The sequence below is a fragment of the Taudactylus pleione genome, unplaced genomic scaffold (assembly GCF_031769625.1).
Source record: "Taudactylus pleione unplaced genomic scaffold, aTauple2 ptg000439l, whole genome shotgun sequence".
NCBI classification, from domain to species: Eukaryota; Metazoa; Chordata; class Amphibia; order Anura; family Myobatrachidae; genus Taudactylus; species Taudactylus pleione.
Window position 1 is genome coordinate 1576170 of NW_028284841.1, and position 25242 is coordinate 1601411.

General features: G+C 41.9%; 1 protein-coding gene across 2 annotated transcripts in view; it reads right to left on the reverse strand.

Moving 5' to 3' along the window:
• Nucleotides 1-6322: 6322 nt before the first annotated feature.
• MPP7 (MAGUK p55 scaffold protein 7) overlaps nucleotides 6323-25242 on the reverse strand; it is a 432558-nt gene continuing 413638 nt past the window's right edge. For both annotated transcript variants that reach the window (XM_088447791.1, XM_088447792.1), the window contains 2 exons: nucleotides 19267-19410; nucleotides 6323-8083 (listed from right to left, as the gene is read on the reverse strand). In XM_088447791.1, the coding sequence (XP_088303917.1) occupies nucleotides 7904-8083; nucleotides 19267-19410 (324 nt within the window). In that variant the 3' untranslated portion in view covers nucleotides 6323-7903. The remainder of the gene's footprint in view (nucleotides 8084-19266; nucleotides 19411-25242) is intronic.

Here is a 25242-nt window from a genome sequence, read left to right on the forward strand (position 1 = left end):
GAAATTGGTGGGTGGTTTTTTATGATGGAATTGGGTCAAGAACATATATTTAAAACTATTTTATCACATTTTTTATTTTTCTTAAAGAGTATACCATAAAAATAGCAATTTTGTATTGTATACTCTAGTGATGGCCATCAATGACCGATGGTTTTGAACCATTATTAGAAAACCATTGATGGTGCAGCCATAGATGATTTGGTTTTGCGCATATGTAGAGTGCGACCATAGAGCCTGCACCACCAATGTTTTGTTACCATCTGGTGGAGCGACATCAGTGCTTGTCATCATGGTTGATGGCTGGCTCTAGTAAACTGTGAACAAACTTTGTTTCCAATATATGTGAAAATCGATAAGTATCGATAATAGACACCATCGTGGGCAGCCGGGGCTCTGCTATATACAGTATGTCCTTCTATCTGCGGCTGCTGGGCATACAGAGGGACGCTCACTGACTAACCTCACTTCCCCGGCGACTGCATCACTCTGCAGCTGGCAGGTAATCACAGGGGGACGGGCGATTACTGGCCTCACTTCCCCGGCAGCTGCTTCTCTCCACAGCCGCTGGGTATGCACAGGGGACGGCACACTGACTGGCAGAGAGTAGCAGCCCCCGAGTGGCTGCCATCCACTAGGCATTCTGACTGGTCGCATCAGATGAGACCATGTCAGGGAAAGCCCAGCCTGGTGTGGTTGCATCTGATGCGACCACGCCAAAACAAGTGGTTAATAGTGTATTTATTTGGGGATTTTTCTGTCGATTTTCAATCTGTTAGTAAAGAGAATCCTGTAGTGGTCTATGTGAATGTATCGATTTTTCTTTTAGTAAATCCCCAACTTGAAAGTCACACAGTAAATCATCTATAAATACACCAAAAATCCAAAATCGCCTCTAGTAATTTCCTGACATCTTCACATGGATACACCAATGCTAACTCAAACATAATATGTTCAAAACAGAGCCCATCATGATTCCTCCTACTAATGTCACTACATCCTCCACTGTCCCTCTCACTGTTATCATCACTCTTCTGTTCCTTACTGCCATGGCCTCAGTGCCATAACTGACTGTGCCCTTAGTTGCACTGTACACATCCAGTCGTCTTACATCCTTCTTTATAATGTAAATAGAATATACCCCTATATTCCTCATTCAGATGTCACCACCTTATTCCTGCTACAACATGAATGAGTGCAGCAAGTCTCCCCATTCCTCCAGAATTCAATTCATGCTGCTCATAACCATATTTATTTATTTTATTTATTAACAGTTTCTTATATAGCGCAGCATATTCCATTGTGCTTTACAATTGTAAGCATTAATAGAACAAAACTGGGTAATAACGGACAGATATATAGGTAGGAAGGCCCTGCTCGCAAGCTTACAATCATATCTACAAAGCCCTCACTAGCGCTTTCTGTCTATTCCTCTTCATCACAATGTACAACCCACTTTTACTGCTCTTCTAGCTTTAATTCACTGCAGGTCACAGTGCGATGTGATGTAACAATACACTGTGCTCGCTGTACACACAGTCCGATCCGGTGTATGACGGTGCGATGTATCGTTACACTCTACATGTAACAGCGCCGTGTCGTTCACATCATCCCATCTGCCGTGCTGCACAGGGGAGAAGGGGGAAGGGTAAGTATACTTACCCGACCCCTATGGGAACACCAACCAATGGGATGCCGCTTGGAGAGAGATAAGAGTACCAACCAATCAGCTTTTAACTGTAATTTTATAGGCTGTGTTTGAAAAATGATAGGAGCGGATTGGTTGGTACTTTATTATTTATTTATTACCAGTTATTTATATAGCGCACACATATTCCGCAGCGCTTTACAGAGAATATTCGGCCATTCACATCAGTCCCTGCCCCAGTGGAGCTTACAATCTATATTCCCTACCACATGGCTCACACACACTAGGGTTAATTTTGTCGGGAGCCAAATAACCTACCAGTATATTTTCGGAGTGTGGGAGGAAACCGGAGTATCCGGAGGAAACCCATGCAAGCACAGGGAGAATATACAAACTCCACACAGTTAGGGCCGTAGTGGGAATCGAACCCATGACCTCAGTGCTGTGAGGCAGTAATGCTAACACTTACACCGTCTGTGCTGCCCATCTCTCTCCAAGCTTTGATAAATATGCCCCAATATTTGAAAAGGAAAAAATTTAAAGACCCTAAAATTTGTAATCTAGTTAATGAAGGTAAAGGTAACAGACTCAACCTGGCATTGTGTGTCTAGATGCCCTGGTCCAGCAGCAAACAGTCAGAATACCCTTTCAATAAAGAAAAATCAAATTGATATGTTTTTGTTTTTTTTGGGGGGGAGGGGGGGGAAATAAAACAGCTGAAACAATAAAATTAAAGTCAATAATTTATTGTCCTGCATAAGTTGAATTCAGATTTAAAAACATACCACTATCTAGTATATTAAAGGACAAGTTCAAGTATGGAGATGCAGACAGCGGTACAAAAACATTGATGTTTCATCATCCTAGCATGGCAAACAGTAAATTACAATTAAATATTTTTACGTAAAATGTAAAAACAGTGAATAGATCTAGAAACAGCATTTCACAACCTGACGACTCTATAAGTAAGATACTATATCACCTCACACACAAACTTCTAGAGATGACAAAGCTGTGCTGTACATACAGGCAAAGCACATTGTACAGGGGACAGGGAGTTCTTCTAATATCTGCTGTTGTAGTTCCATCACTATTTGTTCTTCCAGGATTCCATCCAGATACAATACAACATTTTACCAAAGACAGATAATTTATATATAAAATAGACAAACAAAAGAAAAAACTTTATCAAGGCAAATAAAGAGAACCACTGGACAGCAACTGTACTCTCAGAATTTATTTACATACATGAAAATAAGAGATTCAAAAAAAAAAAACACTGGTCCATATTCTCAAAAGTGGAGTAAGAGAAAATGGGTTAAAATACACAAAAACATGAGAGAAATGTTCTTAGCATTACCACTGGTTTATTTTTTTTATACTGCATGGATGGCAGGCAAGGCAATTGGTAGTGGTCCTAAGTTATCCACTAAAGATAATGAGATTTATCTTTAAAATCAACTTTTTTGGCCTTGTAAATGACAATAAAGTGAAACATATGCAATAAGGCAGTAAATATTAACAGTTTATAGTCCTGCAAACAATATATTTGTAATTTTACCTCAGAAATAACCTTATTTCAGGCCTATTACAACTGACGAGTTGAGTCTTTAATAGGTTTTTAAAAAATAGTCATACATTTTAAAATTTTTTTACTCCACATTTGACAGTATGGGCCATTGAGATGTAGTGTATGAGCCTGAATGTGCAGTGAACACGTAGCACCATTATTATAGAATGCAAAGCTGCTCAGTGATGTGACTGTTATCGCTTCCTTTATTACTCAGTGTGAGAGTGATCAACACCTCCCATCATACAGTATGTACTGTAGCACTTATGTATTTTGATATAGCTACAGAGCTGACATAAACATGACATCATACAGTTTATAAACCAAAAAGGGATAGTGCATTGCTTATTTTAGAGTTATAACCAGTGTCAGACAGGGCACTTTGTGCCAGGTGTTTAAAAAAAAAAAAAAGATTTGTTGACCACTTCTCCTTCATAGCGGTGAGGGAGCCATGTTGTATGTTGTGGGCTGACAGAATAATAAGTCCTGAGACTGTAGTCCATCAATTCACTAGGGCAGAGGCTAATTTTATGTAATAGGGTGCCCTATGCAAAAACATTTGTCAATTTTATTTAATAACATATCCCATGGTTCTGCTAAAATCTAACTTGCTTGGCTTAGACTAATTTGTGATTTATGAGAGAATAAAGGGGTTATTTTTTTATTACGTGGCAGTTGTGAGTATTTAAATTGGGCAAAGCGCTCCAAAGCCTAAGTGCAACTGCAAGCGTACAAGCTATGTGCTATTAAAATTCTAGGATAGGACTCGATCTTTGCCAGCTATGAGATGGTGCAATAAGCTAAGTGCACTGAAACAAAAGACACTAACAAAGAGGGCGCTGCGTTGATAAATGACCTCCACTGTGAGTGTACACGTTATCCTCCCATTATCTAGCACAGCTAAAGAAAATCTGAAGGAACGACACAGAAATCTATTGGGAACTTTCTTACACATCAATTCACTGACCCCTAGATTCCGGAATTCCTATAAATATTCTTAACCTGAGAATTATTGGGACAGAAAACAATTTAATCTTATACAAAATTCACCGTTTTTTTCCCCTTAAACCTGTTCTCTTTAGGAACTTCAAATCATATAATCCATCAGAATACGTCTGAATAATTATATTAAAGAAGTGGATTACCTGGGGGGAATTCAATCGTTCTGCCGGTGGCCTTTTTTTTTTACGACGCCCGACAAAGCAATTCAATTGTTGCTCTGTCAGGGTGCGATAGCCGCTAGCGTTGGCATTTCTGCACGCACTCTGGAGTGCGCGAGCAGAAATGTGTCTGAATCACACTGGTTAGGGTGCGCTAACCGCAGATAGCGCGCCCTTACCATGAATTAAGACGGGTTTAGCCGTTTTAGAAAGCTAAACCTAATCTTTTAGGTGGCGAAGAGGGCGATAATTAATGAGCGCCCAGAACAATTGAATAGCAAACTGGGCGCTCATTAATTATCACGCCCAAAAAAACAATTGAATCGCCCCCCCCTTAATGGTTTGTACATGCGCTCTTGCAACTTTTGTTTATTCACATTATTACAGTGTAGTCTGCATTGTTACTAAATACAATGAGTTAAACCCATTCTTTATATAATCTAGGCAGTGTTGCCTAGAACTGGTATGTGGATGTTCAGCGCAGGTACACGTACACAGTGGACAGCCAGTTTAAATCTGCAGTGCTCAAAGAGGTATATTCTGAAGCCTGTACAACTGGTGATGTTAACACTGCGGATGTGACATGCCGGTGAGCGTTTGTGACCATCCATACATTAACTTCTAAGAATTGACAACTAATTTACAGAACACAGCTATTTTCTGATAATAGAACCCCTTGTACTGATCCATGTACACACTGTTACCATACTAATGGCCTAACCTAATTTGTACATCAGCTTTTGCATGTTGCTTAAAAGATGGGGAATATTTACATGGAATGTAAAGGCAACATATATAACCCTCATTTATTGACCTCATAAACAACAGCTTAAATACATATTTTCCTATGAGAGCAGGTAGTAAATGACTATATAACAGTACTGATATTTGATAGTAACACACAAGCAGATTTGCCTGCAAAATGAATTTCAAGTTCCTTTTTATATATACATGTGTCACAGCCCATCAGTAGTACCATGTGTGATGCTAATTGGTGACATCTGCTGAAATTATCTACTTAAAATACTAATGTGTGGGCTATTTTACTGCAGTGATGTGTAACATATGATAAATACCCATACTGTGCACGTCTTTTAAGAGACGCTATATCTGATATGAAAATATTACAAAAAAGTTTTAATCTCACAATATTTGGGGGTTCAATTAAAAATGTACACTTGTGAGTGTTTAATTGGAAAGTGTTGCTTTTATTTCACTTAACATGACTTATCACCTGCACACAGAGGCGGCTGTCCTGCAGCCTGGACCAGTATTCATTTGGTTTAGCACACTGCATGGCCCAATCAATTCACTAGGAAAGAGTAACATGACTGAGACATATCAGTGCCAAATAAACTGACAGGCTGACACATGCCTCTGATATAGTTCAAACACAAAATGGCTGCCTCAACTGTGAGTGGGTGAGAGGTCCACTATAAATCAACCAGTTCAATATGCCTCCATTATTGCAAAGATGAACCCATGTGACAGAAACACTAACATAGATGTATGATTAAACTTCAACATGACCGGAAAAAAAAAAAAGTACAGTGTTATACACAGTGCGATTTCTTATTGTGCTAAGGTTCTACATTACTCATTGTGGCAGTGAGTATGTTAGCTAGTCTCTGTAATGTTAACAGAACCGTCCTTCTAAGTGTGTGTCCATGTTCCAGTGATCACTGTACAAAAAAAAAAATAAAAAAAAAAAAATATATATATAATAAAGGTTTTTCCTACTAACTACAAAAACTGAGCAAAAAAGATTTAACCCTAATGGGACATAAAGAACTTAGGGGTCTAGTTACTAAGCAGTGTTAGGAGAGAGTGAAAAGTGATAAGGTGCCAGCCAATCAGCTCCCAACTGTCATTTTTCAAACGCAGCCTGTGAGATGACAGTTGGGAGCTGATTGGCTGGCACCTTATCACTTTTCACTCTGTCTCCTAACACTGCTAAGTAAATAGACCCCTTAGTCCAGTTCCTAGTCAGTTTAGTGCAATGCAAGTGACAACTGAATCTGCCTACTAGGGCGAAATGCAGTTAGATGGCAATTTCCGTAGTAGCCTTGTGCGTTGTTGCAGCTTACTGTGTATGTAATGATCATGTGAAAAAAATGCAAAACTCGCTCATTTCACCTAGGAAGTGTGAGCAACAATTTGTGACTTTATCACCGTAAAAAAAGCAAAACTAATGAGGCTACTACATTGCAGCTAATTGAATCACCTCCTATTGGTCAAGAATTCAAAAGTTGCTTACCACAAAATATAATGTGAGAGCAGCACGGTATAAACTGCATTGGGCTGACACAGGAGGTCTATGATCTACAGCAAATTCACTTATTAAACCCCACCATCCACAAAGAAAATATGAAGAAAAACAAAATGCTAATTATTTAAAAACAAAAAAAGCACAAACCCCTTTATCGGAGCACACATTTCAATCCACCAGTGATCAAGATTTATAAATAGTATAGATAATATTACAAGACATCTATATTTTGTTTTGTATCAGCTTACATAAATGCATTAATATTTCATACCATTGACCCAGCAGTGCTAATTCTCACCTGCAGCACATGTACAGACCCATCCTCAAAATAGCATTTGTTTTCCAGTGTATTGAACCCTAGTGTTAAATTATTGGCTGCCAAGAGGATACATTATTAGGTTCTATGGTCTTAGGACAAATCCTTTTTTGACCTAAGCACTATTATATTACCAAGCAATTATTAGCACATTTAACCCTTCTGGCACCCGAACAGTTTAAATATTCAGTACTTTAAAAAATACAAGGAAGATCATTCAAGCTACTATATTCTAACTAGCTAACCATTAGTGGATCCCTGTAGGTGTACTTGTTGCCAGACTCCATGGGACCCCTGGCAACATACTGGTTTGGGCTCCCTCTCCATCTTTAATTGCCAAAAAAACCCCATAAAAATAAGTTAGGGCAAGCTGTGCCTACTCTGCAATAGGCAGCAGCCTAGGGTGCCCCCAGTGCCTACTCTGCAATAGGCAGCAGCCTAGGGTGACCCCAGTGCCTACTCTGCAACAGGCAGCAGCCTAGGGTGCCTTGTTGCCAGCTCAACCAATAATCCGCCTATCACTCCAGTAGAAACTACCTGGGCATGAAGTACCTCAGTGATGTCACTACTGTAGGTCCAAGCTACATTCTCACTGTCCATTAAAATGGCTGCTTCCATTGTGGATAAGCAACATATAGACTATAAACTGCATCTGTAGGGCTTAGAACAAATAATATTACTAAACACCTGGTGCCACACAACATACACAGACCTCTCCATGTTTACTTGCTGCTTGATCCTGGCTTCCCATACTCTTTACATAAAAAACAAGGTTGTCTTACTTCTGTAATGCCTTAAGCAGTCTCTCAAGAAAAATAAAATTACACTTTAAAATAATTCCACCAGAGCGGATGAGAAAGCCCACCATGGTACACATGTATATTATTCATTTAATAAAAAAATAACATAAAATAAAAACTATTTGTGTTGTGTGCCATGGGGTTCAGGAATGGAGCCAGCTCACAGGTACCCAGCAGCTATCTGTCTCCAGCCTGTCAAGGGTGGACTTCAGTTCATTGTATGCTGTGGTGAGGTCGTCATTCACAATAACTTTGTCAAAGAAGTGGTCGTACTGGAGTTCCATGACTTGTGCTGATCTAATCATTTCTTCAAAGTCTTCTTCCTATAACACAGGTAAATAAAAAGTGAAAGTGAAAAAAGTAAGCCGCAAGTAAAACCATTATTCATATATGTCAAAACCTGTATCATAAAAAAAATATTAGAATTTACATACGAGGGTCAATTATTATCCGCACTCCAATTATAGTAAAACTTCTGTTGGCCAAACTGTCTTATCTACGCTTTCCGTACTAGGTCACTCGCTCCCCAGTCACTGCTGTGCAGGTTTGGATGTGTTACGTCACTTCATTTGTGACTGCAGTGCAAGAAAAAATGGCCGCTCCACTTATGATTTGCATAAAAGAGCAGCGTGCAGTGATTCGTTTCTTGTTGTCTGAGGGTGTGTCTGGTGCTGATATTTATCGAAAACGTTGTGCACAGTATGGAGAAAGAGTTTTGCCGTGAAGAAGTGTGTATGAATGGACAGAGAAGTTCAAAGAAGGTCAAACAAGTGTCAGCCATGAAGAAGGAGCCGGACACCTATCCAGGTCCACGACTGATGAGAACATTGAGCGTGCACGTGAACTATTTCTGTTGGACAGACGAGTGACAGTGAAATATGTTGCAAATCATTTGCAATTCAGAAGCCCTAAGAGGACGAAGATTCCCGTCTGATGAAGAGGTGAAGACAGCGGTGCATTTGTGACTCGCAGCTCAGCCTATAACTTTTTTTAATAAGGGAATACGAAAGCTTGTTGACAGATGGACAAAGTGTATTGAAAAGCAGGGAGATTATGTCGAAAAATAATGTATGTGTCTTTTCTGAAAGTTGATTAAAATAAATTCTACAGTCAGAGTGCGGATAATTTTTGACTCATCCTCGTATATAGTGGCAACATTCTCTGCAGTGCTTTATAATAATACATAATTCAAGGTGCTCTATCCCTAGCCCTTGCCTACAACCTAATTTCACTCCCAGAGACATACATCAAGTCAGTTGGTAGTACTGTACTTTAACCTAGCAGTATGTCTGGTCTGTAGGACGACACTAGAGCACCCTGAAGAAACTAATACAAACCCAGTGAAATGCAGTTACCAGCCTGGTGGGAATCAAACTGTAGGAGTCAGCATTACTAAACCCTAAATGCAGTAAGCAAGTCTTTTTAAAAGCTACTTATGGTGCTTCTCTATCATGCAACACCATGCCAGTGCAGAAGGCAGAGTCAAATTAATAGTACTGCAATCTCATAGCTGGAGCAGTTAATGCAAGTAAGCTACATTTTCAAAACTGTTCTGTGGCATAGTCACCTTATTCCACATTTAGGTGCAAAATTTCTGAATGTCTTTCCACCGGAATTTGCCCATTAAGGTCCTACTTAGAATTCCTCCTACTTTTGTTATCTGGGGACCTTTAATTATTATACATCAAGAGCAGAATGATTTACATAGCTCTATTTAAGAACAATACATTCAGCAAAAAGTGGAAATTACAAATACAGAGTGGAAAGTAAAAGCAGAAATCGAAGACTTGATCCCGGGAACACTGCAATTTTGGGAAATGGCTTATTCTACAGTGAAATTTTATAATCTGATGTAAGTTTGCTGATGATTTGTCGTTTGAGATTTAGATCCTGTATCAGAATCCACTTAGACACTATAATGTGGTTCTTACCAGTTTCTAAAAAGGTGGGAGAGCTCCAGTGCAACACAGGGTAAGACAGAACAAAGTATTTTACCACCATTTATGCAAAATCATGGACTATAAACAAAAGTGCAATGAAAACTAACAATCTGACACCACAAATGTCCCTTTTCATTAAAAGAATACCAGAGAAGAAACTTTAGTGTTTTTTGAGGGTGACTGCGTATTTAATAAGTAAGGTAATTGTTGGTTAGGATGTGTTTCGGGGTGTTGTTGGGGATGTGTTGTTTGGGATTGGGTAGGGGGGATGGTGCTGCAGCATATAGTAGGGGTTCTACTTGTAGGTTAACGTGATAAGAGATGGGTTACGTGTGCTCCTGGGTACTGTGTATATGGACAGGGAGGTGGGGAGAGGAGTTGGAGGGGGTGGGTGGTCAGTGTGTATTATGGTGAGGTATAAAGAACACACAGTAGGCTGGGTGAGTGAGTAAAGGTGAAATAATTTATTTGTGTTAATTGTGTTGATATTAGTTCCTTCTTTTGATTGGAGACACAGTGCTCCTCGGGGAATTGTTGCGTCTCTGGATTGTTCGTGGGGGCGTGCTGCCCAATGGGGGTGAACAGGTGCAGTACACAGTTTGGGAGATGGGTAAACCCTTTGAGGGGGCTCCTTGACATGCGGTCCTTACTGCTGCATGTTCCCCTGCTGGACCTTTGGTCTACAGACTTGAGAACTGGGTTGCTCTGGTTGTGGTGGTCGGGGGTTGTCCCCAGTTGCGGCATCCCGCACTGGTGAGGAGGGGTGATGCTTACTTACCGGTAGGTGCCCGAAGTCCGTGGCAGGGAGCAGCTCTCTCAAGTTCCAGTTAGGGCCAAAATGTTTGGTTGACGTGGATTGTCCACGTGCCCGTTGGCACTCCCACCACAATACACACTGACTACCCACCCACTCCAACTCCTCTCCCTCTCTCCCCCCCTCCCTGTCCATACACACAGTACCCAGGAGCGCACGTAACCCATCTCTTATAATAAGAATATTTTTATTCATTTCAATTGACGTGGTTTTGTATTGTAAAATGTCTGTTCTTTAAAGTATACCTGTAGACTACTTGCAGTGCAGCCATTTTAAAGACTGAATGTTTATAGGCAATCAGTTGGAACTAGTGATATCATTAGGGGGCAGAAGTGAACAAACAGGATACATTCTCACAACTCAAAATGGCTTCCCTCACTCTGTGCAGGTGGCAGATGGACTTTTATAGACAGACTAGTACTTTGACAAACCATGTGTCACAGTCAGCTTAGACAGAGGGCATCTCAGAACACCGTATATATATTCTGTAAGGGTTGGGACACAGCCAGACAAACTGCTTCCAGCTTCCTGCCTCTCATTACAGCAGACTCCATACACCACTCTTCACATGTTCCCTTTTCCCCCTATGTTTAAAGTCAATTATATTGAATGCACAAACAGAAACAGAAGAGACCACAAGGTAATGAGATGTATATGTCCTTTATGTCAATGGATTCTTTTGCTAACCAAGCCTAACAAGTACACATCTCTGGCATTTTCCCATGTTTACTAACGGCTCAAACCAATACCAAAGTGATGATTTGCATGGACAAACTAGCGGTCAGGGAACAAGGAGACTGTAAAGGAAATGACTACAGATGTGGAATTCTACTGAAGCAAGACTGGATTTATTGAACTTGCTATCTGAATGCCCTCATGTTTTATTAGCTATGTTTATTCAGCAAAGGAAAAAGACATACACAATACACCAGCACACTAATGTAACAGTTTATTTTATTCCCATATGAAAGGGTGAGAATGAGTTATCCATTTATTTTATACAAAAATATATATTTTCAGACAGCTTTCCACCAAATTTTTCACTGCTCTGGGCCATATATTGCACGTGGCAAGCAATGCACCATGCTCAGAAAACAGAAAGTTGCAATAATGTAACTTCCTCTTTTCTGAATAAAGGCACCAATCAGCTGTAACACAGCCATACATACTTACCTGCTCTCTGGGAGGGAGGTGCAAGGAGCGGGACGCCCGCCACTTCTCTGTTATGACATGCACAGTGCGCCATTATGTGAAGACATACATTCAACCACCATTGTTCTGAGATGACATACGTCAATGAGTTATTGTTCCGAGATGACATGCATCAGCGCGCCATTGTTCTGGGATGCCATGCATCAGCGCGCCATTGTTCTGGGATGCCATGCATCAGCGCGCCATTGTTCTGGGATAATATGCGTCAGCGCACCATTGTACTGGGATGACATGCGCCAGTGTGCCATTGTACTGGGATAAATGCTTTAGTGCACCACTGTTTTGTGATTACATGCCCCCGTGTGCCATTTTTCTGGGATGATATGCAACAGTGCATCATTGTTCTGGGATGACATGCAACAGTGCATCATTGTTCTGGGATGACATGCATCAGCGCACTATAGTTCTGAGATGACATCCATCAGTGCGCTTCAGTTGAGATGACATGTATCAGCACACCAGGGTTCTGAGATAACATGCATCAGCGCACCATTGTTCACAGATGACATGTGCTAGTGCCTTTGTTCTGGGATGACATAAGCCATTGTTCTGGGATGACATGCAACAGTGCATCATTGTTCTGGGATGACATGTGTCAGAGCGCGATTGATGACATGCGTCAGCGCACTATTGTTCTCAGATGACATGCGTCAGTGCGCTACTGTTGAGATGACATGTATCAGCACACCAGGGTTCTGAGATGACATGCGCTAGTGCCTTTGTTCTGGGATGACATATGCCATTGTTCTGGAATGACATGCATCAGCGTGACATTGTTCTGAGATGACACGCACCAGTGTGCCATTGTTCTGGGATGATATGCGTCAGCGCACCATTGTACTGGGATAACGTGCTTCAGTGCACCACTGTTCTGTGATTACATGCGCAAGTGTGCCATTGTTCTGGGATGACATGCGACAGTGCATCATTGTTCTGGGATGGCATGCGCAAGTGTGCCATTGTACTGGGATAAAATGCTTTAGTGCACCAATGTTCTGTGATTACATGCCCCAGTGTGCCATTGTTCTGGCATGACATGCGACAGTGCATCATTGTTCTGGGACGACATGCACCAGTGTGCCATTGTTCTGTGATTACATGTGCCAGTGTGCTGTTCTGGGATGACATGCATAAGAGTGCCATTGTTCTGTGATAACATGTGCCAATGTTGTCAGGAACTGTATGGGAAGTTCCTCGGGAGAAGACAAAAGTGGCTAGGAAACGACCAGGTGAGTGACAGTACTAGGTCTCCCTACTGCGGCCAAACCCAAGTTTGGCTAGACCTGCTCAGAGGCGCGGAGTCTAACTCACTTGGTGGTCTTCACGAGTGACCCCTCCAGTTGGGATATGGGTTTCGCTGCACCCAGTGAGCATGTTGCGGCCCTCTGGACAGGTACCTTGGAGTGGCAGGAAGACCGGAACTATATTAGAATAAATTAGCACTGGGAAGCCTAGGAATGTAATAACACTAGAGGCCAGCGTAAGAACGAAATACTTGAACATAGGAGATCAGCGTATGAACTGAATACTTGAACACAGGAGATCAGCGTATGAACTGAATACTTGAACACAGGAGATCAGCATACAAACTGAATACTTGAACACAGGAGATCAGCGTATGAACTGAATATTTGAACACAGGAGATCAGCATATGAACTGACTACTTGAACACAGGAGATCGTAACACAGGAATGCACTGAGAATTGTAAAGGATTTAGTAGTTGACTTGCACTGATAACACAGGGAAATGTATCACAGCATGTATTGGAAATTGCTAGAGATCCAGGCGCTGACTTGCATAGAGAAACACAGAGAAATGTGGATACAGGCATGTACTGGGAATTGCTAGAGATCCAGCTAAGATCTAACTAGTAATTAGCATGAAATCTGACACCACAGTAACACAGGGAGGCAGCTGGGGAACTGAACAGCACAATAATAAAAACACAAGAGCTGCAATGTAAAGAACTGGAGTTCAGTGAGAGAGCTGAAATGACACACTGGAAGTCAGCAAGGGAGCTGATATAAATAACACTGGAGGACAGCAAGACGTCTGAAGCAACACACTAAGGACATTACATCGAGAAACACTGGTGAGTATCAGTCACTGGAACAGTGAAGTTGAACAGCAGTTTCCTGTTCATGGAGTCAGACTTAAATACCCTTAGGCAGCTGGTCATTGGATCAGAGGATCAGCTGAGTGACCGCAGGACTACCATTGGGAGAGACTAGTCTGGTGACATGGACCAACATGGCTGCACCCATGTCCGGCCCCCCGGAAACCAGGACGCACGCATGGACCCCGGGGAGAATTACTCAGCCACCACTCACCTCCACTCCCAGCGACTGAACACCTAAGCCCAAGGACGCCGGTGCGGAGGTGAGTAGTGGCCGAAGCCCAGGCCGCATCCTGACAAATGTGCCATTGTTCTGGGATGACATGTATCAGTGCACCATTGTTCTGGGATGACATGCACCAATGTGCCCTTGTTCTGGGATGACATGCGTCAGAGCGCCATTCATGACATGCGTCAGCGCACTATTGTTCCGAGATGACATGCGTCAGTCCGCTACTGTTGAGATGACATGTATCAGCACACCAGGGTTCTGAGATAACATTCATCAGCGCACCATTGTTCTGAGATGACATGCGCTAGCGTGCCATTGTACTTGCGTGACATGCGTCAGCGCACAATTGTTCTGAGATGACGTGCCATTGTTCTGGGATGACATGCATCAGCGACCATTGTTCTGGGATGACATGCATTCACGAGCAATTGTACTGGGATGACATGGGGCAGTGCACCATTGTTCTGGGTTGACATGCTTCAGTGCACCATTGTTCTGGGATGACATGCATCAGCACGCAGTTGTTCTGGGATGACATGTGCCATTGTTCTCGGATGACACGCACCAGAGTGCCATTGTTCTGAGATGACACGCATTCACGTGCAATTGTTCTGGGTTGACATGCTTCAGTGCACCATTGTTCTGGGATGACATGCATCAGCACGCAACTGTTCTGGGATGACGTGTCAGCGTGCCTTTGTTCTGGGATGACATGTGCCATTGTTCTGGGATGACATGCATCAGCGCGCCATTGTTCTGGGATGACATGCTTCAGTGTGCCATTGTACTGGGATGACATGCTTCAGTGTGCCATTGTTCTGGGATGACATGCTTCAGTGTGCCATTGTTCTGGGATGACATGCTTCAGTGTGCCATTGTTCTGGGATGACATGCTTCAGTGCAATATTGTTCTGGGATGACTTGTGTCAACGTGCCTTTGTTCTGGGATGACACACACCAGTGTGCCATTGTTCTGGGATGACATGCGTGCACATGTAATTGTTCTGGGATGACATGCATTAGCGCACCATTGTTCTGGGATGACATGTGTCAGTGTGCCTTTATTCTGGGATGACATATGCCATTATTCTGGGCTGACATGCATCAGCGTGCCATTTTTCTAGGATGACACGTGCCAGTGTGCCATTGTTCTGGGATGACATGTGCCAGTGTGCCATTGTTCTGGGATGACATGTGCTCACGTACAAATTTCTGGGATAACATGAGTCAGCGCATCATTGTTCTGGGATGATATGCTTCAGTGTGCCATTGTTCTGGGATGACTTGTGCCAGCGTGCCATTGTTCTGAGATGACATTTGCCATTGTTCTGGGATGACACGCACCAGTGTGCCATTGTTCTGGGATGACATGCGTCAGCGCACCACTGTTCTGGGATGACATGCTTCAGCGCACCATTGTTCTGGGATGCCATGCGTCAGTGCGCCATTGTTCTGGGATGACGTGCCAGTGTGCCATTGTTCTGGGATGACATGCATCAGCACGCCATTGTTCTGGGATAACATGTGTCAGTCTGCCTTTGTTCTGGGATGACATGCATCAGCACGCCACTGTTCTGGGATAACATGTGTCAGCCTGCCTTTGTTCTGGGATGACATGCATCAGCACGCCACTGTTCTGGGATGACATGCATCAATCAGTACACCATTGTTCTGTGTTCTCATCCATCAGTGTGACGTTGTTTTGGGAGGGGTCAAGATTTAATATGGCATTGTTTTGGGAACTCAAAAAAGTAATTTTCCAAAAGAAAGTATAGAATATCTAATATAATCAGGGGACTCCTCAAACAGATGCTGGGACGGCATGATGTGAGCAACTCACATCTGATCTATAACATGGTACACGGACTAAAAGATTTGATGCGTGAATGCTCCTATAACAGCCATTGGGTAAAATGTTAATACGCCAAATAGCTTTTTACCACTGCTGAAATATAGATAATGAGCATTCTCTGCCAAATTCCAAATAAATTTAAACTTTTGTGAGTTTATAAAAAACTTGTTTTGCATAATCCCTAAATTGAAAGACCGAAAATGTTTAAAATAATAAAGATTTATACAGAATATTACATTTTTCTGTACCAATACACACAATAACATTTGGTGCCACATTAACTTTAATAGGCATTATTCCTATATATGGAACTTTTGTGCTGTGAGCGGCAAAATAAAATCTGTTTAAGACACACAATACATAAGCTACAACTCAATTATTTGGAAACTTTAATTTGACATTTTCTGATGTTACAGAATGATTTTTCACACTACACCTAGAAATTTTTAGAAACCGACAGAACTCAAAAACTTGTAAAAAAAACATTCCAACAAATCTTACAATTTGTAACTACGGATGTGAAAATGAGCGAGTTGCAAATACGTAGTTTTATAGTGAGCAGGTACAAGCAGATGGTAAGTCATATTGTATTTGCAATGATGATTTAAGATATTGACGAACAAAAGTGTAAATAGTGGTTTTTTTTTTAATGAAGATGAGCATGTAGTTGCAGAAATGTGCCAAGTTTTACAAGTAAGTGTATACCTATGTGCCCTAATATGGCGCCATCTCTGGGGTATAAACGTTTGGCATCCCTTGATGTGCGATTGCAGTTTAGTTGAAAATACACTCAAACTTTTGCGCTGAAGAGTAGAGAAATCAGAATTAATTTTGCAGTTGGGATAAAGGAGTTAAAGGGTGGAAATAATGTTTACGGACATGAAGTGGTAAATTTGCTATGCAGCATTTTACAAATCGGTCACCTCTTCTGCAGGTTTTTTTTTGCTGGATTTAGAGGGGCAATAATATTAAACACAAAACATAACTGGAGACCACAATGCATACAATATACATAGAATACAACACGCAGCACATTCAAGTTGCAGTTCTGCAGAAAAGTACATTTTAGGGCCATTTAAAATGTAATGAAAAACTATAAACACACAAAAGTGACAGATTGAATATCCTCTCACTTTTGCAATTAATTTAGGAGAAAAACAAGAAAGTGAACATGAATAAAAAGTGTGTTTCTATAGTGGAAGTAGGTTGAATTTTGATGCAACATTTTTCCACCCTGTACATATCCCAGACAATCAAATATCCCAGAGAACTAGGGACAGAAATATATAACAGTCGTGTTCCTACACACTAGACGACTCGCAAAAGATGCAATGTCGTCACCGATTTCCCTTGAACTCCCCTGGCAGCTCCCCTGCACTCCCAGACCAACAATATGTTGCATAAACTGTCCAATCTGACAAACGATATGACTAACGACATTAATCTTCTTAACGAGATTGTTAGATCTTGCCTGCTGTAGGCAAGATCTGAAATGCGACGTTTGACCCGCGGGGACGAGCATTGGCATCGTTATCGTGAGTGGGACACTCACGATTTGGACATATTTCACACGATTTGTCATTCCAATGCATCGAAATCGGGCAAAATATGTCTAGTGTGTACGCACCTTAAATACTGTGAAGTGCTGGTGTACATACAATGAGACACTCGCACACACAGAGGCAGCGCAGTTACTAATTCAGCAGTAACGAATGACCAGAACTGTGTTTTAAGCTTTTCAGTGGTTTACACAAATACAGACCTTATTAGCATTTGTAACAATTACTGCTTTAAAGATTAGGAACAAAAATGAAACCAAGAAGGTATTTTTGACAGTGGAAAGTGTGCTAGATTGTTGAAAATAGCTCTGTTTAAATGTTTCCCATTACACATTGCCATATTTGTGTGAAACTTTGTTCTGAATATCTACTTCAATAACTAAACAAATCTATTCACATATTTCAAGTCATCAAAAAATTAGAGGGTACAAGTACTTAGTATTAGTAACCCCCAAAATCATTCTACACACAGCTTTCCTTACTTCACACATACTTCTTGCAAATATCCAGCTGAAAAGCATGTCTTTGTCATCACAGAAGCTCTATCTAAACTTTTCTAAACCTCTAATCAGAAACATTATAATGTTGATATCACTGACTTTTACATTATCCAGTTAGTGCCACATGTCAGAAAATGTGGGGTAACAGGCACTTTTAAATTTTTTGGGGAATAAATATCCAGGGGGCTGGGGGGGGGGGGGAGAAAGAGAGAAGAGAGAGGGGGGGGGGGGTAAAGTTGCAACAGCTGGTATCAGCCAATGAGAGGTGTTGGGTGGATTGTGGGTGTTAATAATTTAAGAAATAACTGAGGCTATAGGGGCCCATACACAAGCGACGGATTGGCGCGATGTTGTGATCCTGCAAAGTAGTTTTTGATTTGTACTGACTCAGTGTCCCCTGCACAAAATATGACCTAAATAGAACTTTGCATTACAAACAAACTGAAAAATCCACGGCATATCTATTACCAAGGATAATGTAATAATGCAAATCTGTAACTTATATTTCTGAAGCTTTAGGCTGCTGTAAAATGCTAATTATTACCAATTCCATTACAAAGTAATAGAAGACAGAGAAGCATTATCCCCTAAAGAGTTTTATCTGTCTAAATATCAACTTTCCCCAAAGGAAGGATATTGATTTATTGATGAGTAATAAAGTAAATACACTTATATAAAAATGTGTTTAAGTGGATTTAATTCCTGTTCACTTGAAGGTAAGTCTGGGAGTATTATATGTAGGACTAGACCCAGCAGGCCTGTTCATATGTAAAGACACTGTAATCTAAAAAAAAAAAAAAAAAACTATTTTTGCTTACAGCCACTTTGTTTAGCACAGGGTGATATATAAGATAAGTATAGGTTTATGCTATACCTCTGTGCAAATTGTGTGCAACCTCAGGGAGTTGTGAAGCTACCTCTTTTGCCCATTATATTTTTGGTCGCTTCCAGTCATGGCCACACATCAAACGGTATCATACCATGCCTCCAATGTTGACACACCACTTGCCACGATGCCATGCCCCTAAGTAACTAGCCTATGAAAGTTATCACAGTACAATAAGAGAGAACTTTGGGAGGAGATAAAGAGATTGTGGCAAAGAGAAGTCATACAGTGAAAACTGTACAAAATGGTGAGCGCTCCAAGCAGACTTACTGGCACTTTATTAGGAGGGAAATAAATGGCCTAGAAAAAAAATGTTTAAACACTTGCCTATAATATCTTTAAAAAAATGAATACGGCCATTCACCCTCTTGGAGACCAATGTAGGGTACTTACTGTAAAGTGTTTTGATGATCCTCGCTCATCTTTGCTGGACATAACTTTGGAGTTCTTCCTCGTCTCTTTCAACCGTTCAATAGACGGAGGCTTGATGAATATGACAAAAGGCTTAAATTCATATGTCCGTAAGTGTTTTATGCTCTACAAGTGGGGGAAAAGGAAAAATTAGATATCCGTCTCAGATGAAAATAGAGGCATTTGGTAATAGGAAACACATTACATTTTTCAAATATGTATGCTAGTGTGCTAACATTTCCTTACTGTATCTGCTGTTATGTCTTTGGTTAGCAGGCTTTAATTTCCACACGCTTTGCCAGTCCTGGAAAGTTTGATAAGTTTGGCAGGCGTTACACTTACCACAGCCAGTAGGCATATTTATGCCCAAAGCTTACACTCTGCTTTTTGAATTTGGTGGCAATTAGATTTCAAGCAGACCTATGTCAACATACGGAATGGATATTTTCACTTCTAACTAAGCCCAGAGTCCGTTTGCTCACCGTCAGCCACCATTGCTGTCTATTAATAATTCCCCTCTCGAAGACTGAGGGTGATGTCATGCCTGGACAGAAAGCTACATTAAAGGCAGCAGTGAAAACCTGGACATTTTCAATTTTATTTATTTTTATCCATAAAAAAGGCCAAACGCATTTGATCCAGTGGATGTCCTGTCGCCTTGCCCATACTGTTTATATTGGGAGAGGATCACCTCTGCTTTAAAGTAGTGTTTGTCTTTTGGCAGAAAACTGTTCAGATGGAATTCGATTCAAATAGGTCAAGGAAGCATCCTACAATAACAGCACGTAGCCTTAATACACCACTACTGAGCGAGCTCATGCTGCCTGCAATGCGTAGTAGGCAAGAGTCATAGAAAGGGTTCCAGGTAAGGTATCTCTTTTGTCGGAGGAGTTGGAGGTGACAAGCTATAGTGCTAGAAACTTATGTATTTTATTATGAGATTTCATGTTCTCTATCTCTAGGGAATACCTTCAGCTTCAGCAAGGTTAGAAATGGTCCATTTTCACTGTTGTAACTGTTTTAAGATTACTTCAATACGTACTAGTATATCACAAGGGTACGTTGTCTAGGATCCCTACAGTCATTGATCAGACACTAACCCTCACCAAGGAATTATGTAATGGTCATGGCATTCTGTCACAGTATGAAGGGGAATTTCATTGCTCTTGACGTTGCTCATGTTGAGAACATTGATGGTCCAGCAGCTATCCAACCAGAGATCTAGACACGAGAGGTGGCAAATTTACTGAATTTCCAGGGGGTCAATATCTCTGATAACTGGGGATGCTTTTTCCCATATATATGTAATTTATTTGTATCCCCTCAATGTATAGTACAGTGCGGCTTAATATAAATAAACAATAATAAACCATAACTTTATGCGTGGCTCAAGTTCATCTTTGATATAAAAGGTCAAGGTTTTAACCTTACTAGAAAAACCATTAGTGGTCTTAAAATTTAAATATTTTTGGCGGCGTGGCCTGGATGGCAGTGGAGTTGGACGTGTGTCCTAAGCGTTCCAGCCATTTTAACTGATACATTTATCCTGCTGCCCATTGTGATCCCTCTGCCGGCTTACCACCTGTTCCGCCCGCTCGACAAAAGCTCAAGGGCTGTGCGGAGTGATCCGTGGCTGTTCTCACTGCGTCTGACGCTCCTGTGTCTGTGCTGCAGCCTCCAACCCTGCTCTGACGTGGTGCTGCCATTGCTTCCTGCTCCATGGTGGGGCTTTTCCCTGAGACTCTGTGCTCCCTGTCTTTAGCGCTGAACTGATTGTGTGTCATCTCTGGAGGGCTCCTGTGCCTGGAGCTTCCACCCGTCACCATCTTCTATTAAGACCCCTGTCTCCGGCTCTGCTGCTGTCCTAATCTGCTGCTCTCATCTTTGCAACGCACTAATCTGGGAATTTACCAATATTGCACTGTGCGTTTGTGCTGGCTGGGCCTTGTGGTGCCTTTAGGACCTTGATAACGACATTGAGCCTGGCAGTGCAGGAGAAACGTTTAACGATATCGCTCCTGGAGCAAGAGTGTATGAGACTTTAGTCACAATCAGGTACGACAAAACTGCTTCATGAGATTGTACTGATACATTCCTTATGTGACACTTCAATATGAGTCTGGATCTGTATAAGAAGTACAACAAAAACTGGCGTAAAAAAAAAAAGCAGCGGATACTGCATCGAAGAACGTTTTGTACAGATATACAAAGCTGAGCCGCATGGGACCTGGCGAGTCGAGAAGGGCTGTTTGGCGGCACTGCAGCAATCTATATATATACAGCCGGCAACATCGTTGCCGCAATGTGTGTGTACGGGCACACGCATCGCGGCATAGTGCAACTCTCACCGAGTCACGACTAAGTGTGGCCAGAGTTCACCCATTGCAGTCTATGGTGGGCGCGTGCCATAGAAGCAGACACACCAGTCGCGCCATCCATGCCTTGATGAGCATGGCTACATCTGTATAAAATCAAATGTCCTAATTGACTGACTCATCATTGACTAGCCCAAACCCCTGGACCTAGAAACATGAAAATCAGGGAGTATATGCCTTCCATGACATAGGTGCACTTTGGAAATTTGGCTCCTAAGGGGGTGAAAAGGGCTAAAATGTTTCCTCCCCCTGTGCAATGTCCTGACTGTCTCATCATGGCTGTAGTACAGGTCATATTCAGACACCAACTGTCAACCCAAATGCTGCCAAACATCACTGGCAGTTGGTGTGGCTCCTCTATTTGAATAGTGAGGGAAGGGAATATGTTACTTCAGAGGTGAGAGAGGAAAATGTGTTACTATAGAGGTAAGGGAGGGGAATGTCAAATGTGTTACAACGGGGTGAAGGGAATGTGTTACAGGTAATGGAGGGGAATGTGTTAATACAGGGGTGAGCGATGGTAATGGAGCTACTACAGGGGTGAGTGAGGGATATGTGTTACTACAGGGGTGAGCGGGGGTAATGTGTTACTACAGAGGTGAGAGGAGAATGTGTTACTACAGAGGTGAGAGGAGAATGTGTTACTACAGGTGTGAGTGAGGGTAATGTGTTACTACAGGTGTGAGGGAGGGATCGCATTTCTACACAGTGAAGAAGGGGAACGTTGAACACGGGCGAAGAAAGTAAATGTGTTAGTACAGAAGTAAACGAGGATAATGTGATACTACAGAGGTCATGGAGTGGAATGTGCACAGGTGAGGGAGGGTAATGACTTACTATAGCAGAGATGCATTACTATAGAGGTGAAGGATTAATGTGTTATTGGAGTGGTTCGCTGTAAATGGAGACAGTAAATATTGAAGGTCTACCCAGGTGAAACTGGGTACAGCAGCTAGTAGTGTATGAGGACACATCTGTATGTCACATATCTTTCACCCTGATAAGTTATTTAAGTTCTTGACATTTTCACATATACATACAGTATAAATATATATGACATCCATCCAACTAGTTGTTCTTTAATAAGGGACAGCTTGTGTTTTAGTTTAGGGTCGTCTACTACAGGAACTTATCTGAAAGCTACACGTGGTATCATCTTTTCCTCTTTTTTTTTTTTTTTTAAAGCTTGGCAATCCTTTTACCATAAAAGAGCTTTACCTAGAATTTACTTTTTAGCTGCCCCTAGAAATGGTTTTGCTAATGAATCCATTATTCAATTCACTTCCAGACTCCCCATTGAAAATGTTCAAACAATAAATCTATAATAATAACATGGTGCAGAGTGCTGCAATGTGCCATCAGTAAGATTACAGCCATTACTTTTCTATCACAGGGTAAGAAATGAAAGTAAACGTCTGATTGTGTGCTATGGGATTACAGCATACCGTCTCGGATTGTGTGCTATCGGGTTATAGAATACCATCTGTGATTGTGTGCTATGAGGTTACGGCATACCGTCTCTGATTGCGTGCTATGGGGTTACAGCATATCGGCTCGGATTGTGTGCTATGGGGTTATGGCATACCGTCTCCGATTGTGTGCTATGGAGCTACGGCATACCATCTTTAATTGCGTGCTATGGGGTTACGGCATACCATCTCTTATTGCATGCTATGGGGTTACAGTATACCGTCTCTGTTTGTGTGCTATGGAGCTACGGCATACCATCTCTGGGGTTATGGGGTAATGGCACACTGTCTCTGATTGCGTGTTATGGGGTTACGGCATACCATCCCTTATTGTGTGCTATGGGGTTATAGTATGCCGTTTCTGATTTACAGCAAAAGTGTATATTTTGAGTACATTTTTATTTCAGGTTTATAGACTCATCATTATAGTTAAGTTATAAGGCACAACAAAACTGCAGCTGTGGATTGCCAGTATAACAAACCATATACACAGCAAATCATATATAGAAATCAAAGTACATAGAACATTGACAAAGGAGGGACAGATATGAGTTTAGAGAGAGCCCTGCTCATGAGCACTTTCAATCTAGAATAAGCCTTTTCGGCAACAGTTAACTTATCCTGTTGCATTAAAACAACATACAGTAGTAGTGATTTAGCAATGTTTCAAAAATCATTAACATTATTGCCTTAAAATCATGTATCATGTTCTCCTTAGAGGAGTGTTTACCCTACTACAATGTTCTGGCACTACTGAATCACAGTTAACTAGACCACAGGTTCTCAAACTCGGTCCTCAGGACCCCAACAGTGCATGTTTTCTAGGTCTCCTCACAAAATCACAAGTGAAATAATTATCTCCACCCGTGGATTTTTTAAAATGTGCCAGTGAGTAATGAATACACCTGTGCACCTGCTGGGTGACCTGGAAGATGTGAACTGTGTGGGGTCCTGAGGACCGGAGTTTGAGAACCACTGCACTAGACGATATCTTCAACAATTTTGCTGATTCTGACGTTTATATCATCCAGTGTATTCCCGCGGGTTGTTGGTCGCATCTTCAGATCTTTTGTACAGATCTGTCAATTTCGTTAACGATTCCCCTTATCGTGCAGTTTGTACACACTACCGAAACGACAAACGATACGTCGCTCAGACCTGCACGATGCGGCCGTCACTTGACAGGCATTACCACTCCCCTCCCATACCTGCTTCAGGCACAGATGAATGCACAGATCAGTGAGATCCGTGCATGTATCTGTGTAAAAAGCTTGCAAAGTGTAAAATAAAAAAGACGTGAGGTCTCCCCCCCTAAAAGCACAACCAGTCCCGGACTTTTCAGAGCCAGTTATGATTGTGTAAATATGGGGGACAAAAGACGCAGAGGTTCCCTGTATTTAGCACAACCAGCACTGGGCTCAGCGAGCCGCTCCTGGTTTTAGAAATACAGGGGACAAAATGAGCAGGGGTTCCCTGTATTTTCCATAACCAGCACTGGACTCTTTCTAGCGGGGGTGTAATGCCACAGCCAGGGGAACTCTTTCACCGGGTCCCCCGGCCAAAGCATTACACCTGACCACCAATAAAGGGGCCACTCTTTCCAGAGCCCCAGGCCGGGGCTGATAGCCCGGGGCTATCCCCGGCACCCCTGGCTGGTGGGTGCCGGGTTGATTGTCTAAAGTGTGGTGTAAAACATAGATGAACTAATATTGTATTTTGCTGGAGAACTACAGGTCACAGCAAGCCTCCCCCACAGGCTGGTACTTGAAGAACCATAAGTGCCAGCATGCGGGTCATTAAGGGCACGCTGGTACCTGTAGTAGACCTGCAAAAGAAATATTAAAATAAATACAAGACACACACGCCATGACAGTATAATTTTATTAAAACATACATGCACACTCACACATACTCACCTAGAATCCCTGTAGCCAATCACTTCCCCATCCCCAGTAAAATCCACGGCACCTTTAAAAAAAAAAGATCACGTCCTCTTCAGTCCATGTAGGTATCCACGGTCTTCTTAACGTCCTTAGGCCCTGATTCAGACCGGCTCGCAGCCGCTGGCTGGGTCTGTGGGCGTTTTTTTTTTCCCTCCGGCAGCTCGCAAAGCT